Source organism: Aspergillus vadensis (assembly GCF_003184925.1).
Source record: "Aspergillus vadensis CBS 113365 unplaced genomic scaffold BO88scaffold_7, whole genome shotgun sequence".
NCBI classification, from domain to species: Eukaryota; Fungi; Ascomycota; class Eurotiomycetes; order Eurotiales; family Aspergillaceae; genus Aspergillus; species Aspergillus vadensis.
This window is the reverse complement of record NW_020292045.1, coordinates 669,201-685,644: the sequence shown is the minus strand read 5'-3', so window position 1 is coordinate 685,644 and position 16,444 is coordinate 669,201. Positions and strand designations below refer to the sequence as shown.

General features: G+C 50.6%; 5 protein-coding genes across 5 annotated transcripts; 3 read left to right on the top strand and 2 right to left on the bottom strand.

Annotated features, from left to right (window-relative positions):
* Nucleotides 1-77: 77 nt before the first annotated feature.
* On the top strand, nt 78-3,248 carry BO88DRAFT_424281 (RING finger protein; the record flags this gene model as incomplete). Its single annotated transcript, XM_025708726.1, has 5 exons — nt 78-193; nt 1,261-1,625; nt 1,699-2,227; nt 2,278-3,164; nt 3,220-3,248. The coding sequence occupies 5 exons, from the start codon at nt 78-80 to the stop codon at nt 3,246-3,248; spliced, it is 1,926 nt and encodes a 641-aa protein (XP_025564519.1).
* Nucleotides 3,249-5,937: 2,689 nt separating this feature from the next.
* mrsA (putative mitochondrial carrier protein) lies at nt 5,938-7,542 on the top strand (the record flags this gene model as incomplete). The annotated part of the gene is made up of 8 exons (XM_025710678.1): nt 5,938-5,975; nt 6,179-6,248; nt 6,323-6,358; nt 6,475-6,607; nt 6,678-6,770; nt 6,833-6,889; nt 6,957-7,401; nt 7,491-7,542. The coding sequence occupies 8 exons, from the start codon at nt 5,938-5,940 to the stop codon at nt 7,540-7,542; spliced, it is 924 nt and encodes a 307-aa protein (XP_025564518.1).
* Nucleotides 7,543-9,027: 1,485 nt separating this feature from the next.
* On the top strand, nt 9,028-11,812 carry BO88DRAFT_486830 (putative AAA family ATPase; the record flags this gene model as incomplete). Its single annotated transcript, XM_025712493.1, has 3 exons — nt 9,028-9,114; nt 9,230-11,273; nt 11,343-11,812. 3 exons carry the CDS (start codon nt 9,028-9,030, stop codon nt 11,561-11,563), a joined length of 2,352 nt encoding a protein of 783 aa, XP_025564517.1. The 3' UTR covers nt 11,564-11,812.
* An 820-nt stretch (nt 11,813-12,632) lies between these two features.
* On the bottom strand, nt 12,633-13,127 carry BO88DRAFT_254367 (uncharacterized protein). Its single transcript, XM_025702237.1, has one exon. It carries the CDS (start codon nt 12,995-12,997, stop codon nt 12,743-12,745), a length of 255 nt encoding a protein of 84 aa, XP_025564516.1. The 5' UTR covers nt 12,998-13,127; the 3' UTR covers nt 12,633-12,742.
* Nucleotides 13,128-15,576, bottom strand: BO88DRAFT_254383 (epsin). The gene is made up of 4 exons (XM_025702238.1): nt 15,208-15,576; nt 14,991-15,060; nt 14,698-14,918; nt 13,128-14,627 (listed from the first exon to the last, which is right to left on the bottom strand). The coding sequence occupies exons 1-4, from the start codon at nt 15,278-15,280 to the stop codon at nt 13,258-13,260; spliced, it is 1,734 nt and encodes a 577-aa protein (XP_025564515.1). The 5' UTR covers nt 15,281-15,576; the 3' UTR covers nt 13,128-13,257.
* Nucleotides 15,577-16,444: the final 868 nt, after the last annotated feature.

Here is a 16,444-nt window from a genome sequence, read left to right as displayed (position 1 = left end):
AACACTTAGCAGAATTGTCCAAAATTCAATGACAAAAAGGGTTACTCCATTCATATTGCAGAATACCCATACTCAGCATGAATGGAGCTGCAGCTGATGAAGCGTTGAATTGCGTGTCTTCCAGTACCTGTCTTTGGGTGCCTAATATCACAGGTATCAACCAGGCAGTCACGGGTATCGCCCAAAGAAGCAAGTTAGATTGCCTGAATCAGCGACGATGGAATTATTTGTTGGCGATCGCCTGTTTCTTGCCTTGCTTCAAGCCAACAACATTCCAATAATAGCTTCAAGATTGTTCTGTTTGTTCTTTCTAGATACGACTTGGATCCTCTCAGGTGGATAGATGACAGTGCACACATCATCTTCACTATTGTCATCATAGCAGCCCTGCGATTATTGCTCCCTACTTGACTCGGTAGTCGGTTAGTTAGTTACATGTCACATTGACTAAGAGGCGTGAGGGGAGGGGGGAGAAGACCAGCTGTTGTCTTCCCAAGGTACTACTAGTCTATCTATCTATCTATCTTACTTACTCCGCACTTCTGGGAACATCTCTTCGATGTGCACGGCTCTATTTGCCTTTACCTGTTCCTCGAACTGTCTCCCCACAGTTTGACTCTTTTGGTGGAGTTCATCCCCCTCTACTCTAGAACTTGGGCCTCCTGCTGCAGTTTGACCCTGCCAAGTCCCTAACATTATTGGAGCCGCGATCGAGCATCATAAAGGGATACATCATTCCCTTTTTTCCTTTTTCTTCACCCACTGGATCATTCCTCGAAATAGGGGATCCCAGTGCTGAGAAGATATTTTCGGATTGGAATCCACCTTTTGATTTTTTTCTTTCTTTTCTGATATTCCCTTTTCAACCGAATCCACTGTTGCATTTCTATCGAATCCAGAAAAAACGGACCCCACACCCAGATTCCCTCCCGTGACGTCCGCCCGGCTGTTAGTGACACAACCCGCCCCTCCCTTTTGCCCAAGCAGTTGATTGAACATCATTAAGCTCTCCACGCAACGATCGGCTGAGGGCTAGTGCTGCCCTGTTCCCCTCGTCTCTATTACCACTACCCTGTTTTCTTCTTCCTTATTGTCATCAGGGTATTTCCGTATCACCCCTTTTTCTTTCTTACCAAAGTTCCTGCTATTTCCGGTAGGCTGCGGGCTGTGTGTTGTCTCGAGAAAAAGAGGTCTCGACATCCCATCTCGAGGCCTACCTTTTTTTCGCGTCAGCACATAATACCGGCTTGCCACGGGCAGAAACGCTTTCACCACGCCTCCCCTCACGAGAAAGAGGAAGGCGGCCGCGGCGACGCTTGTAGATAACGAACCCAAAACAGCCGCCACCAAGGCTTCCGTCGCCCTTTCGCCTGCCGCCACCGCAACCTCCTCTTCGGGCCAATCCTCCCGCAAAAAGCAGAAGCCCGCGGTTCAGGACCCTGACTCCGATTACACCCTAGCGACTCCTGGTAGCTTTTCGGTTCCTGTGCGATCGAAGGAGGAGGAGGATATCGATACTCCGGCGTCTACCAGCATGGAGTCGGATGAGGACTTCATGAGTGTCGGGTCGAGCCCGGATGATTTCCTGGATACCCAAGGAAGTGATGTCGAGAGTCTCGGAGAAGGTTAGTGATCGGGTTGAATACCTTCTTGTTATTCAGGGTCATACTGACGATATCCTTCTTGCGTCATGTACAGACTTCGGTGACGATTTCGACGGCGGATTCTCTAAAGATAAGGATATCATCGCGACGAAACGAAAGCCTTATGAGGTCGAGTTTACTGTTCTGAGCCCGGAGGACATCGATCGTGAACAGAACCTGCAGATTAACGAGGTCTCCTCGATCCTCGGATTGCCCCCAGAGTCGTCGGCTATTCTGCTGCGATATGGACGATGGAATCGGGAGAAGTTGATCGAGTCATACATGGACCATCCTGAGAAGACGCTGGAGGAGGCAGGCCTCGGCACCAACTTCGACGGAACGCCAAAGACTGAAGTGGTACCAGGGTTCGTGTGCGACATCTGCTGCGAGGACGGGGACGACCTTGAGACATATGCCATGCGTTGCGGGCACCGCTTCTGTGTGGATTGCTATCGTCATTATCTGAGACAGAAGATCCGGGAGGAGGGTGAAGCAGCAAGGATAGAATGCCCGAGTGATAGCTGCAATATGATTGTGGACTCGAAGTCATTAGGTCTTCTGGTGACAAACGATCTTAAGGCGAGGTGAGAATTGCAGCATGTCCTTTACTTGCCCTGTTACTGACGCTTTTCAGATACCACGCGCTTCTTACACGAACATACGTCGATGATAAAGACAACCTCAAATGGTGCCCGGCGCCCAATTGTGAATACGCGGTTGACTGTCCTATAAAGCAGCGTGACCTTCGTCGTGTCGTACCCACTGTACAGTGCGACTGTAGGCACTATTTCTGTTTTGGGTGCACACTAAATGACCACCAGCCAGCACCCTGCACGCTGGTGAAAATGTGGCTCAAGAAGTGCGAGGATGATTCTGAGACGGCGAACTGGATCTCCGCCAACACCAAGGAGTGTCCCCGATGCCACTCAACGATCGAAAAGAACGGTGGATGCAACCACATGACGTGTCGCAAGTGCAAGCACGAATTTTGCTGGATGTGCATGGGACTGTGGTCTGAACACGGCACTAGCTGGTATAACTGCAACCGCTACGAGGAGAAATCTGGATCAGATGCCCGAAGTGCGCAGGCGCGATCCCGGGCGTCGCTGGAGCGATATCTCCATTACTACAACCGCTATGCCAACCATGAACAGTCCGCCAAGTTGGACAAAGATCTGTATCTCAAGACGGAGAAGAAGATGACGAGTCTGCAGTCGCAGTCTGGACTTTCATGGATCGAGGTGCAGTTCCTCGATACCGCATCGCAGGCACTCCAGCAATGTCGCCAGACGCTGAAGTGGACATATGCCTTTGCCTACTACCTCGCCCGCAACAACCTGACGGAGATCTTCGAGGATAACCAGAAGGATCTGGAAATGGCGGTGGAGAGCCTGAGTGAGATGTTTGAGAAGCCCGTACCGGAGCTGGCGAACTTGAAGGTCGACATCCTGGACAAGACGGCGTACTGTAACAAGCGCCGGGTGATCCTCCTCAGCGATACTGCAGAGAACTTGAAAAACGGTATGTCCCTTGTGATTTCACGAGACATTTCTGTATACTGACATACAACTTCCAGGGGAATGGTCCTTCAACGTGGAATGGTAGACTACAGTATATAGAATGATCGAACTTACATCCTGTTGAGGCGCCACCCTCCCCCACTACTTCCTCAGCCGGTGGACGAGCTTCACGACGTGCATGACGACAGCGCATATGGTTTCTATCTATCTAAACAACTCTCTCACTTACTCACTCCGGCGTCCCTGATGTTTTCCTGGATGGTTCGTTATTCGTATGTATCAACTACTTCTGGGCGATTTCTATGCTGTACTTGTCATATATTTCTTCTTCCACATTTTTTCCTCGAAACATATTAGTCAGAGGACTAGTACTATCCGAGTTTGACATTTCCATATCCAACGCCTTGCAGTGGGGATGGCTGTATTTGAGAGGCATGCACATGATGTGAACAGACTGAGTTGGGTGGGTAGGTGTCTAAAATTGACAAGTTGGGGGAGATTGTATGAAGAAAGAATGTCCGAGTAGGTAGATGCAGTGCCTTGTCCGGAGGATTACAGTCAACAGCTACTACAACTGACAAGGTACCTATGCTTATGCACCAGCTGGGTCAACTAGCCAGAGAATGGAAAAGTCGGTACTGGAGAGAATGAAAACCGCGAAAATTTGTACACAGAATCAACCTCCTACATTGATTGATCCCACGTAGCAAGTCAGTCGGTCAGTCAGTCAGTCAGACAGCGATGATCCACTAGATACTAGTTTACTAGCCAGTTACCTTAACCAGTAAGTAGTAGTAGTAGTGCCAAACGCCAAATGCCAAATCCCCAACAACCAACGGCGCCAATTAGATGTCTACTACAGTAGCCAGCCTAAATAGTACTCTCTCTCTCTCTACTCTACTCGGCCTCAAACCCTTTAAGCCTTCCCTGCACTACACTAATACAAGATCTGAATATCCCCGAGCCTGGCATATACTTCTGGTGAAATAAAAATTTAAAGGAAAAAAAGAAATAACCATAAAAGGAACTTAACCCCGAGCCAGCACCCCAAGAAAACACACCCGTGGCGAAAAAAAATAAAAATTAAAAGGAAAAATTCATTATTCTAGAAAATATCCAAAAGAAGTTGTTGGAAATTGTTAATCAATCAGATAAGCCAAACCGAGCCCGGCCCACCCCAAGAGGAAAGGAATAAAAAAAAATAAAAAATAATAAAAGAGATCATCTGCACAGGCTGGCATGCACTACTGACTGGCACGGCGCCGCGGTGTGCCGTGCCGAAGTTTTTGACTGATTGATTGATTATGGATTCCTCCGTGCATCGGCGGTTTTGCTTAGTTACTACGTACTTTCTTAGTTTAGTTTCCATGATCCCCCATCCCCATCTAATTAGTTAGGGAGTAATAGATAGTCTGTTCGCTTCGTGCCGGGAGAAGAAGAAGGAGAAAAGATTTTTTTTATCAAGTAATAAATTTGATGGGTAAAAAATATTTTATTGGATTGATTCTAAGGGATATTACCGGTTTAATGTCGCTGAATTTTTCTTTTATGCTAGATGGATGTCTGGGATCGGGGCGAAAAAGTATTCATTATTCATTATTCATGAGTACGGAGTAGTCGGTTGGGTTCCATATGGATGGAGATGGGGTTCCGTCATCGGATCTGTCGTAGTTGGTTTTGCCTAGGTACTTTGGAGGTTCGTTCGTTAGTAAGGTAAGTTGTCTAAAGGCAGTCTAGGTCGGGATGCTGATTCAGCAGGTAGATTGTCTGTCTCTGTCTGTGTGTCTGTGTGCAAGGCAGGTGGGAAAGAAAAAGAAAAGATGGAAATTTTTGGGTACTTCCGAGGAACACGTTTAGTAGTTAAGTTAAATAGTAATGAGGTTTATTTATCATGCGGAGGATAGGCACATAGTGGGTGGAAATTGGATAAGAATAAATTGGGGAGAAGCGGGCTAGAAAACACAAGGAATCAGGATGGAAGGAAGGGAAGGGAGACAAGGCTGGATTTTATCAATCTCTCCTTCTAATTAATTATTTTACCGAAGGGACGAACTGGTGAAAGTTCTCCCTCAATCAATCTATTTACCCTATGACTATCTTGCCTACTATCTATCTACTACTTACTTGGGAGTAGTTTAGATTATTTAGTTGAACTAGGACAAGAATCGAGAAAGCTGAACTAAGTTAACTAACAAATAAATTACTGCTGCTCCGGGCGGGACTGCCGTGCATACTGACTGATACATCCTCAATACCACTGCAACAGCTGCATCCACGCGGGGATTCGGCCCGGTGAAACAGGTTGAAACCAGCTCCGAACGGTATTAATGACCCGGGACTTGCTTTGCTCCTTTAGTTCACCTTCAGCAGCAAGAAATTCCCGACTGTCCAGAAAGATTATTATTTCCTATCTTTCGCCAGTCCGTCCTCTGCTTTCCTCCTCTCCACCTTTCTCCTCTACTCCCCTCCCTCTGAGGCATTGAATAACTTCTTCCTCCCCGTCTTTTAATCGGGCTGATCCTACCTTCTCCTCTCCTCGCCTCCCCTCCGTCTCGCTCCCTCCCCTTCCGCCCGATATTCTTCCTCTCGGAGTCCGGCTTCCTCTCCGCTCCGCAAGTCCGTTTTTCTGCGTCGGCATTTCCATCCTCGACCAAATACCTCCACACTCCAGCTCGACCATCCCCCCCGAGCTGTTTGATAGTCGATTCTTCTTCTGAAGAATATCGCCTTCTTCTCAAGCGACAGCAGCTGTTATATCAAACCAATCAAGCTCCATGGCGTCTCCCGAGCAGATTCCCGGGCAGGAATACGAGTATGTCGACCGTGTTATTATCTCCTTCGTATTCGTGGCGGTTTCGCTTTTTCGCGCAAGGCTCTCTACAGGGTCTATCTCGTCAGCAGATACATCCTGCGATTGACTGCGCTGTCCGATTTATTGCATTTTCCGGAGCGAGCTTTGCAGACGATTTGCTTTCGGTATTGGAACCCGCAGCTAACCCTCCATTCTCATAATAGCTATGAAGCCCTCCCCTCGAACTACGGCTTAGGCCGGAATATGCTGGCTGGCGCTTTTGCAGGAATAGCAGTATGTGGAAAACACTGTGGTGAATTGGTGACTGGGTTCCGGTGGTTGTGCTAATGGGTGCTTGGTTGTTCTAGGAACACTCTGTTATGTATCCGGTCGACTTGCTGAAGGTACGTTGATGATTGTAGGGGAGGTTTGAGATGGGTTGGAGGCGCTGGAGATTGATCGCCTCATCTCTTATGTTGGACTTTGCGGGTGCGGTGGGCTAATGGTGGGGTTCGTACAGACACGCATGCAAATCCTGCATCCCTCGAACGGCGGGCTCTACACAGGCTTGACTAATGCGGTTTCGACCATCTACCGGATTGAAGGCTGGAGGACGCTATGGAAGGGCGTCTCGAGTGTTATCGTTGGTGCTGGTGAGTGCGACAATTTCGGGCGCGCCGTTGTGGGTGCTATCGCGGCGGAGGTTGACTTGGTGAACTCTAGGTCCGGCTCATGCCGTTTACTTTGGTACATACGAGGTTGTTAAGGAGATGGCCGGTGGCAACGTGGACGATGGGCACCACCCGGTAGCAGCTGGTAGGTTTTGGTGTTTTGCTTGGAGGTGCGATGATTTTGGTGCAATTGCTGACGATGCCAAGCGCTGAGCGGTGCGTCCGCAACCATTGCTAGCGACGCCTTGATGAACCCCTTCGATGGTGAGTACTGCGCCATTTGCGCTCCATCCTTCTTAGTCTGTTTTTGGGTGTTGGCTAACTGAAGCAGTCATCAAGCAACGCATGCAGGTCCATGGCTCGGTACACAAGAGTATCCTTCAATGCGCCCGCTCCGTCTACAAGGCGGAAGGTCTCCAGGCGTTCTACGTATCCTATCCCACTACGCTTTGCATGACGGTGCCTTTCACCGCCACTCAGTTTGTCGCCTACGAGTCCATCTCCAAGGTCATGAACCCGTCGCAGGATTACGACCCGTTCACGCACTGCATGGCGGGAGGTCTGGCGGGTGCATTCGCCGCCGGTATCACCACCCCGCTTGACGTTGTGAAGACGCTGCTGCAGACCCGAGGGCTGGCCCAGAACGAGGAGATTCGATCGGCCAAGGGTCTGTTCAACGCTGCGGCCATTATCAAGCGGCAGTTTGGCTGGAAGGGATTCCTGCGTGGCGCTCGCCCCCGCATTATCTCTACCATGCCCAGCACTGCTATTTGCTGGTGAGTTTCCTTGCAACTTCCGACGGTCCCATTGCAAAGTTACCACCGACGCTTGCGCATTGAAAACGGTTGCTGACGCAATTATACAGGACCTCGTATGAGATGGCCAAGGCCTACTTCAAGGGCCAGGTGGACAGCTAGATGCAAGCACGGCTTTAGCTAACGACCCGATCGCATGAATCCGACACAATCCAGCTCAGCGACCCTTTTTGACCTCTGGTTCCGACCTGACTCGTCCGCGGACCCAAGAAAAAAAGACCCATTCCCCAAGAAACCATTAGTCACATGAATAGGAAGAAAGCCCGACCAAAAGCAAAACAGAAAAAAGAAAAGAAACCAAACGAAAGAAAAAAGATAGTCTTGTTGAACAAGCAGTCAAAAACAGAACAAAACAAAACCTTCGTCCTTTGCGAGCATCACGTGCGCAGGACGGACCCGATCGAGCGCTGCAGGCTGAAATGAGCTCAACTGAGCTACGGGCGGGTTGGAGCTTTCTGCAGCTATCATCCCCTTCTCCTTAACCTCCTCTTCCTTTCTCCCTTCCTTTTCTTTTCCCGTCCGCTCTTCTTCTCATTCGTCGGGGGGATCGCGCCAACTGCCGAGGCTCTCGGACTTAATTAACGCAAGCCCGGGCGATCAGGAAATAGAGAACGGACCAGGAAAGGAGGAGGGATCCTTGACCGACTCCGAATGGGGAACCTTAACCTTCTGACGTGTATTTATCTGTTATGAACGGGGTGCTGATAGCTGGGCTTGATGGACGATGAATTCAGGCCTCCCGGGATGTTGGTGAGTGCTGCTTGTTCTTTTATTGTTTTGAATGCTTGGATCTGGGCCCTGAGCATAAAGAAGGGCCCGGCGTATGTTTCAATTCGTGCTTCAATCGCGTTACTACTGGCGTTGGCATGCAGGGGAACATCTGGACGAGTTTCCTATATGTTTTTCACTTCTTCTGGTTGATCCTCGAGTTGCATTTTATAAGTAGTTCTGGTTGGACGTCTTTCTTTTTTTGTGCCCCCAAATTTTAATGTTCGGATACAACTTTGCGCATCTGTCGGGTTGGATGCGGATGTTTCTGTATGTACGCTATAGAGGACCGGGATGACCATACTATCTATCTATCTATCTACCTATCTATCTATCCATCTACACCTGTCCATGGCTCTTTTTTTATGCATGAATCAGCTTCCGAGACACGGTGAGACATGACTTGAATGGAATAAATGAAGTTGTAGGGACTCCGGGGGGTCTCGAGGGGCGATTCCCAAGCAAAACCGCATGGCCGCCAAAGCCGGTAACCAACGACGTCACGCAGAAAACTGGGGAGGGCAAAACCGCCGCCGGATCCTGTCGTTCTGCTGCTGCTTCTCTTTCCTTGCTTCTTTCTGGCACTTTTCTTTTCCTCGTTACTACCTACTTCTTACTTCTTAACGTTCCCTCCCATGCTTGAGAGTGTTTCTATCTTCCTGTCATTCAACTGATCGCATACTCTCGTTCCTCCTATCCCTCTCCCTCCTCTTCCTCCTCTCCTCTTCTCCTCCCCTCATCTTCATCCTCATCCTTATCCTCTCATATCTTGCGGGCGGGTCCTGCACATTCCGCCTTTTCCCCAGCGCTGGATGCATGATGCGCCCCAAGCCGGCGTCTTCGCTCCAGAAGACCTACGATGACTGCTACCTGATGTGCTCCACTGCCGTCTACTTTGAAGGCCAGGTTCGTTACTACTCAATGCTACCTTCCACTGCTTCCCCCTCATCCCTCCTTTCCCTTCTCACAACCCCCCTCTCCTTCCACACTAATACTTACTTGCCCCGATCGGCAAAAACAGCAAAATGAGGAGGAAGCCTTGAGATCTTGGCGCTCCGCCCTAGAAACGATCTACTATCACAACGCTTATCGTGTCCCCTCCAAGTACACCCCCAAAAACGAGACCGAACGTGCCCTTCAAGAGTCCATCCGCCAGCTCGAGCTTCAATGCCGCGAGCGGGTCGATCTCCTGCAGGCCCTCCGCGAAAGCAGAAAGGATTCCGCCGGTCGATCGCCTCCTCGAACCACTCCGGGCTGGATTGGTGACGGCACCGTCCCCGCGGTCGGATATACCGATCTCTCCAAACCCCCCACTATCCCCGGTCGCCCGCCCCCGTCCACCACCGTCAGCTCCGACTCCATCAGGAGCGATCTTCAACCCAGCGCCGCGGCTTCATCCCGGCCCATCCCCATCCCCGCTCAGCGCACCCAGTCGCATTCCTCGGGCAAAACGGACTCCCGCACCCCCAGTCCCGAGCGCCGGAAGATCATGCCGTTCACCCTGCGTACTAGTGATTTCAAGAAATTGGGCAAGAAGAAAGACAGCTCCCGACGGAGAGAGCTGCGGCCGGCCGCAGCTTCTCAGGCCGCCGGGCTGGCCTGGGGGAGTATCTACAACACTCCCTCTTCGCCCGACAAGACCGCCAGCGATGCTGCTCTTGCGTCCTCCCGCCAGAGCGCCTCCAATGACCCCAGCTTTCGAAGGGAGCCGGCACCCCTTCGTGCCCATTCTGGAGATGGGCATGTCCCGCGGAAAGCATCAAATCCACCAACAGATGATCCGGATAGTCGTCGCACCGGACGAAAGCCTCGCGTGTCGGACCAGCCTGTCCGGCGGTCGCCTGCGAAGAAGTCGGCATCGAGCACTCCTTCGACGACACCAACGGTCTCCGCGTCTCGCACCCCAACTGCGGAGAGTCAGCTGCGGTCGTCTGCTCGTTCGCAGTCCGCCTCCGCAGGACCTGATGCGAAAGACGCCGTGCGTTCGCAGCCTCCGCCGAAGCCATCTGTTAAGCCCAAGCCGGTAGCATTGAGGTCGGCCAATCCAACTTCGTCTTCCCCGCGACGGTCTGTTGAGCCTACGGAGCGCTTAAGCCGGCCACCGACCAAGTCAACATCGCGTCCCCGCCTTGCCCCCACATCATCTACAGAGGATGCATTGGTTCCAGGTTTAGATCGTATGGCGTTATCGGGCAACAGTCCGGTCCGACCAACACCACAGCTCAAGCGGACCATAACGCCACCGTCGAGTGATCCGGAATCGCTGGGCCCCAAGTCTACCGAGCCAGAGGAGGAAGATGTTGAAGAAGACGAGGACGATATGTATTTGGATATATTGAACAGGCTTCCCAAGGGAGTAGACGTCACTGCTGCTCGACAGATCCTGAACGATATAGTCGTCCGCGGTGACGAAGTCCATTGGGATGACATAGCGGGTCTAGACGGCGCCAAAAAGGCGCTGAAAGAAGCTGTTGTCTACCCATTCCTCCGACCTGATCTCTTCTCCGGTCTACGTGAGCCTGCCCGTGGTATGCTTCTCTTCGGACCTCCAGGAACTGGCAAGACGATGCTGGCGCGCGCAGTCGCTACGGAATCCAAGTCGACCTTCTTCTCCGTCTCCGCATCGACACTGACTTCCAAATGGCACGGAGAGAGCGAGAAGCTCGTACGTGCTCTATTCGGACTCGCCAAGGCCCTCGCTCCATCCATCATCTTTGTCGACGAGATCGACTCATTGCTCTCCGCCCGATCATCAGGGACCGAGAACGAAGCCTCCCGGCGATCGAAGACGGAATTTCTCATCCAATGGTCAGACCTGCAGCGTGCAGCAGCTGGTCGCGAGCAGAAGGACAAGAAAATCGGCGACGCCAGCCGCGTGCTCGTCCTCGCGGCCACAAACATGCCCTGGGATATTGACGAAGCTGCGCGTCGTCGATTCGTGCGTCGACAATACATCCCTCTCCCGGAGCACGATGTTCGCGAGCAACAGTTACGGAAATTACTCAGTCACCAGGTCCATGAACTTTCGGACGAGGATATCGAAGTTCTGGTTCAAGTCACTGATGGTAGGCAACATCTGCAGCTTTCACTACATGTACACTTTGGAATACAGTAACTGACAGCTATATGAACAGGCTTCTCAGGTTCCGACATGACCGCCCTCGCCAAGGACGCAGCAATGGGTCCCCTCCGTAACCTAGGCGAGGCGCTCCTGCACACCCCTATGGACCAGATCCGACCAATTCGGTTCCAGGACTTCCAGGCGAGCTTACTATCCATCCGTCCCAGTGTGAGCAGGGAAGGATTACAAGAATACGAAGAATGGGCTAGACAGTTTGGAGAGCGGGGAGGATAATCCTTTGGCTGTTCTAACCTTTATGTTACGGCTTTATTTTGCTCATCATTTATCTGGCGTACCCGGCTGCGATGGATACATGTGTCAGGACAGGGGTAGGTTTATGTCTCATGTTGGATAACGATACGGTATGGTACGGGTATGATATGATTCTTTTTGGTTCGGACGGGGTGTTATTTTTCTTCTCTTGGGAATGACTGCATTGCTTATGGGTATGGGGTAGGTTAGGTTAGGTTAGGTCATTGGTAAGGGGCGCGTGTGTGTATGTTTGTGTGTGTGGGATGTCAGCGTTTCATCCGGGTTCACACCAAACCCAAGAATCAAAATCTAAAGTTCGATGCAATGCAACCAACTAATCGGTAGACTACGACTTGTAGTAGTTGAAGTAATGTTTCATCATCTATTTCCCCTCTTCTCATCCAGAACCAAGTATCAAAGAGGAGAGAGAGCGAAGGGGGTAGGTAGGTAAATGATGTAGATAGTGTAACACAGGGATGTAACATCAATTCCATCATAACATCATCACTCAACTTCTTAGTAGTAGTAGTAGTAGTAGTAAGTGAACGATAAATACCTTTATTTACATTACCAACAAATGAAATATAAGTACGAAAACACTATTTTATACCTGAATCCCGGATTCTTGATATAATGATCCAGTAGTAGTAATAATAATAGGAGGAGGAGAAACAATTGACAAGTTACTAAACCATTTATTACTTAATTACCTTAAGCCCGTCTAGTTCGTTAGTTAACTAGTTATTTTATCCACCGATTTTCAAACAATACTACTTACTACCTTGCTTGCTAAATATTATCTATGTTGTAGAGTAGGACCAGACCAGGTACAAGGAACTTACTAACTACTAAGTAAATTTCTTAGTAAATTAAACTAACTAGTAGTATTCAAGATCCATTATGGACTTAGTAGTCAGTCAACAGATGATCGATCTATACTATATAAGTAGCGGAATTTTACTGAAGTGCGTCGGATTAGGTCTGCTAAGAAAGCAAGCAGGCAGGCAGGCGAGCAATCCTAGCCAGTCAAGAACAATACTACTACTAGTAACTGACATTTCCATCATAATATATATATCCATTTGAATTCTAACCTAAGTTATGCTAACCTAACCTAACCTAGGTTAGATAACATAAAAGTATCTACCAGAATAGAGAGAACTAAAAGACGATATCGTATGAAATGTGAAGAGAGTAGAGAAAGGAGACATATAAGAAGGGAGAGAGTGTGAGGGTAATAATCAAGATCAATGTCATTCGTAGGAAGAAAAGAAAAGAAAAGAACAGGGTATATAAAATTCCATGGATAGAGGTGAGACAGACATATAAATAAATCAGCGTGCGTGGAGATAAGCGGTCACGGATGGACAAAGGGAATGACAAGTGCGAGGCAGAGATTGGTTGGTTAATTTGCATGGTGTAAGGAAATATCGTCGTGGTGGTGATCTCGAGAGCGAGACGGCATTGTTTCGTAGGTGAAAAAGTGCCTCTGGTAGACTGTAGAAGATGTCGAGACGTGCATCAAAAACAAAAAAATTGGTATCCGGATTCGACTCCTACAACTGCAGCTAGCAAGAAATGAAATGATAAAAACATAAAAACCCAAGCCTGATCAGGCTAGATATCTCAAAAAACCATCACGAACCTCTCTCCCAACCGCGCATCATCACCTCTTTCTACAGGTCTATCAAACTGCCACCCTGCTGAGGTTGATGGTACGCTTGTTGTCCGCCCCACGGGTTGTTGGCTGGCTGTGCAAAGCCCGTCTGCTGCGGCACAAATTGCTGCTGCTGCTGCGGCTGCTGGCCGAAGAAAGGGTTGTTGCCGGTGCGTGTTGCCCGTAACCGATCCAATCCCTGACCAGCGGAGTTGACAAATGTACCAGGAGCAGTGTGCTGCGCAGGAATTCGCAAATCGCCAGTGTTGCCAAAAGTGTCCTGGCCTTCGCCAGACGCCAGCAGCGCATTGAGCTGGGCGCGGTGCGGATCTTGCATTTGCGGAGGTGTGCTCTTCGGAGGTCCGAAGCTCTGCTGTGGCGGTGCAAGGTTCTGTGGGGACTGGAAGTTGGCGATTGGGTTGAACGAGGTGGTGGCTCGCTCTTCGGCCAGCGTGTTCAAGGACGGGGGTCCAGTCTGTGCGGGCTTCGGCTGGAACTGCTGCTGCGTACGCTGCGCAAATGGGTTGTTGGATCCAGTGGGCATGGGCTTCAGCGCGTCCGCCGATTGCTGGTTAGTGGCCCATGGGTTGTTGGTGCCGGTCGAGAGGAAGTTGTCCTGCGGTTGCTGATTCTGGAACTGTTGGTGCTGCTGCGGCTGTTGCTGTTGCTGCTGGGAGAAGAAGTCGGTGCTGCCGGGAGCGCCCCAAGGGTTGTTGGTATTGAAGGCAGTGTGTTGCGGTTGTAGCGTTGCTTGTGGCTGCAGGAAGTTCTGCTGTTGCTGCTGCCCATAGGGGTTTTGATCGAATGCAGAGGGTTGGCCCTGGAATCCATTGGCGTATCCGTTGGGCATACCGGTCATCTGTCCCTGGAATCCAGTGGGCTGCGCATATTGGTTGTTCAGGTAGCCTGTGGTCAGGGGTTGTTGAGGATTGATAGGGTTGCCGAACCAGTCGACGGCGTTCTGCTGCTGATAGCCCTGGTTGTAGCCAGTGGGCTGTGCCTGGGCGGTCGGCACAGGAGTGTCGTCAAAGAGCGACTGCGCGTTACTCTCTTCCAACTCGCGCTTGCGCAATTCTTCCTCTTCCTTGCTGAGCTTGATCGCCCGAGCCAGGTCCTCGTCATCCTCGGCTCCAGCCTCCTTGGCGCGGCGCTTGCGTTCCTCCTCGGCTTCGTACTTGCTTGCCTCAATGGCCAACCGATACTCGGCATCCTCGTCATCGTTGGTCGCACGGCGACGCTCCCGCCGCTCACGGCGCGGCGGTTCCTGCCCATAGCCTTGGTCATCGAGTCCGCTCACACGGGACTTCCACAACTTGCGGTCGGAGCGCTCACTGCGCAGTCTATCTTCGTCCAAAATGAGGGAGGTAAGTTCCTTGGCGGCAACACGGACTGCCCAGGGACGAGTTAGCCACCACACGGATTTGGGGAAAGACAAATCCACGAAATAGGGGGAGCCTACCATTCTGACCAACATCTCGACCATCCTCATCAACGTATTGGAACTCGCGCAAGGTCTTGATGATGTAGACGTTCTTTCGGGCCCAGGTGACGACCAACTCGGAGCCTTCGTGTAGACAGTAATCGAGGACCTTCAATGACTTGAGTACGTGGCGCCAGTTCTTGCCCTTGTCGTTCAAGCGCTTGTCCAGCATATCCATGATCTCGTAGAAATCGGTCGGGCTAAATGATTACACCGGCGTCAGCTTCGATCGAGAACCACGGGAGCCAATGGCGGGGGAGTAAGTGGCCTACCTGCTGAACGTCAAGGCAGCAATCTCTGCCATTTCGGTCCCCGTAGGACCCCAGGGGTCATTACTTGTGGCTGTACGAAGCGAATTCACATGTTAGCAGAGTCCGCATGTCAGATCCGATCATTGTCAGGGATACCGTCCCGACCGACACCGCAGCATGGTGCCGATTGCGAAGGACCCCCAGAAACCCCGGACCGAAGGAACAGACGGAGACGTACCATTTCGAACTTTGACCTGGACGGAGGAATAACCCTTGGTCACGTTCTTGACACTGCGCACGACTTTGGACATTGTGGCGAGTTGGTGGATAGGGGGTGAAGTTGATTGTAGGTGGTGTATGTGGCGTGGGGGATGGAGGTTGTAACGGCGGGAACTGGACCCTCGCAATGACGGACTCGGATCTCAATCCCTTCGCGGGGGGGAAAGTGGACGGGAACGCGCGACACACGGGCGATGGCTTGGGAGGGGGAACAGAGAGAAATTTGGGGAGGTAAGTGCGATGGGAGCAGAGCCAGCCCGTCTCTCCTTATCGCGCGGTGAAAGTGGGGAAGATGATGGGGAGTGAGAAGTAGGAGTAGAGGTAGTAGAGGTGAAGGAGGAGGAGGTGGTTAAGGTGAGAGAGAGAGAGTCGTTACAGTCAGTCAGTTGGTGGCTGTTTAAGGCGTTAAGGTCGGGGGAGTCGGCGAGTGGCTGAACTGAAGAGGAACTCCGGCGGAGTATGTAAGCCGGATGCACACCAGTAACTTAACTAGTTAATTATTTTAATTTACAAGAAAACAGGGGGAGAGAGAGAGATGGATGATGATGATGATGATCGCTTGCACAACGGGAAAAGGAGGGAATGGAGAGAGAGAGATAGAGGATGGGGACGGGATAAGAATGGATGAGGGTTTCAGGAAAGATGTTCAAATGGATGGAGAAAGAGAGTAGAAGGGTTGTTTGTATTAGACGAAGAGAAAAAGAGAGTCAGTTTTGGTGGGCACTACTCACACCGGGAGATGACGACGCAAGCCTCAAACCAGCCAAAGTTTATCCAAACCACGACCGTTTTACTTTTGATTTCTTCTCTTCTGCCCAATTCGTTTCCAGAGAAGTTCAAAGGGCTGAAGAACTCAAATTGGATATTTGATAATCGAAAAATGGAAATCGAAATCCGGGGGAGAGAAATAAGGGATGGAGAGTAGGAGGGAGTTAATTGAGGGCGTGGGTACTGATCAGGCACTACAATACAATGTATTGACTATAGCAAAGTAGAGGAAGGGAGGGAAAAGAGAAAAAAGGGTCTACGACAAGGGAAAGATGGAGACAGTAACAAAAGTAGTCAAGTAACTATCAGACCATGGCAGAATTTCTTCAAAATGACACCATCTGTTTAGTTCCTCGCCTTCCGGGATAAATCTTACCTACATACACCGTCCAACGATTGGTGATTCTTGCCACCTTGGTTCTGGGGCG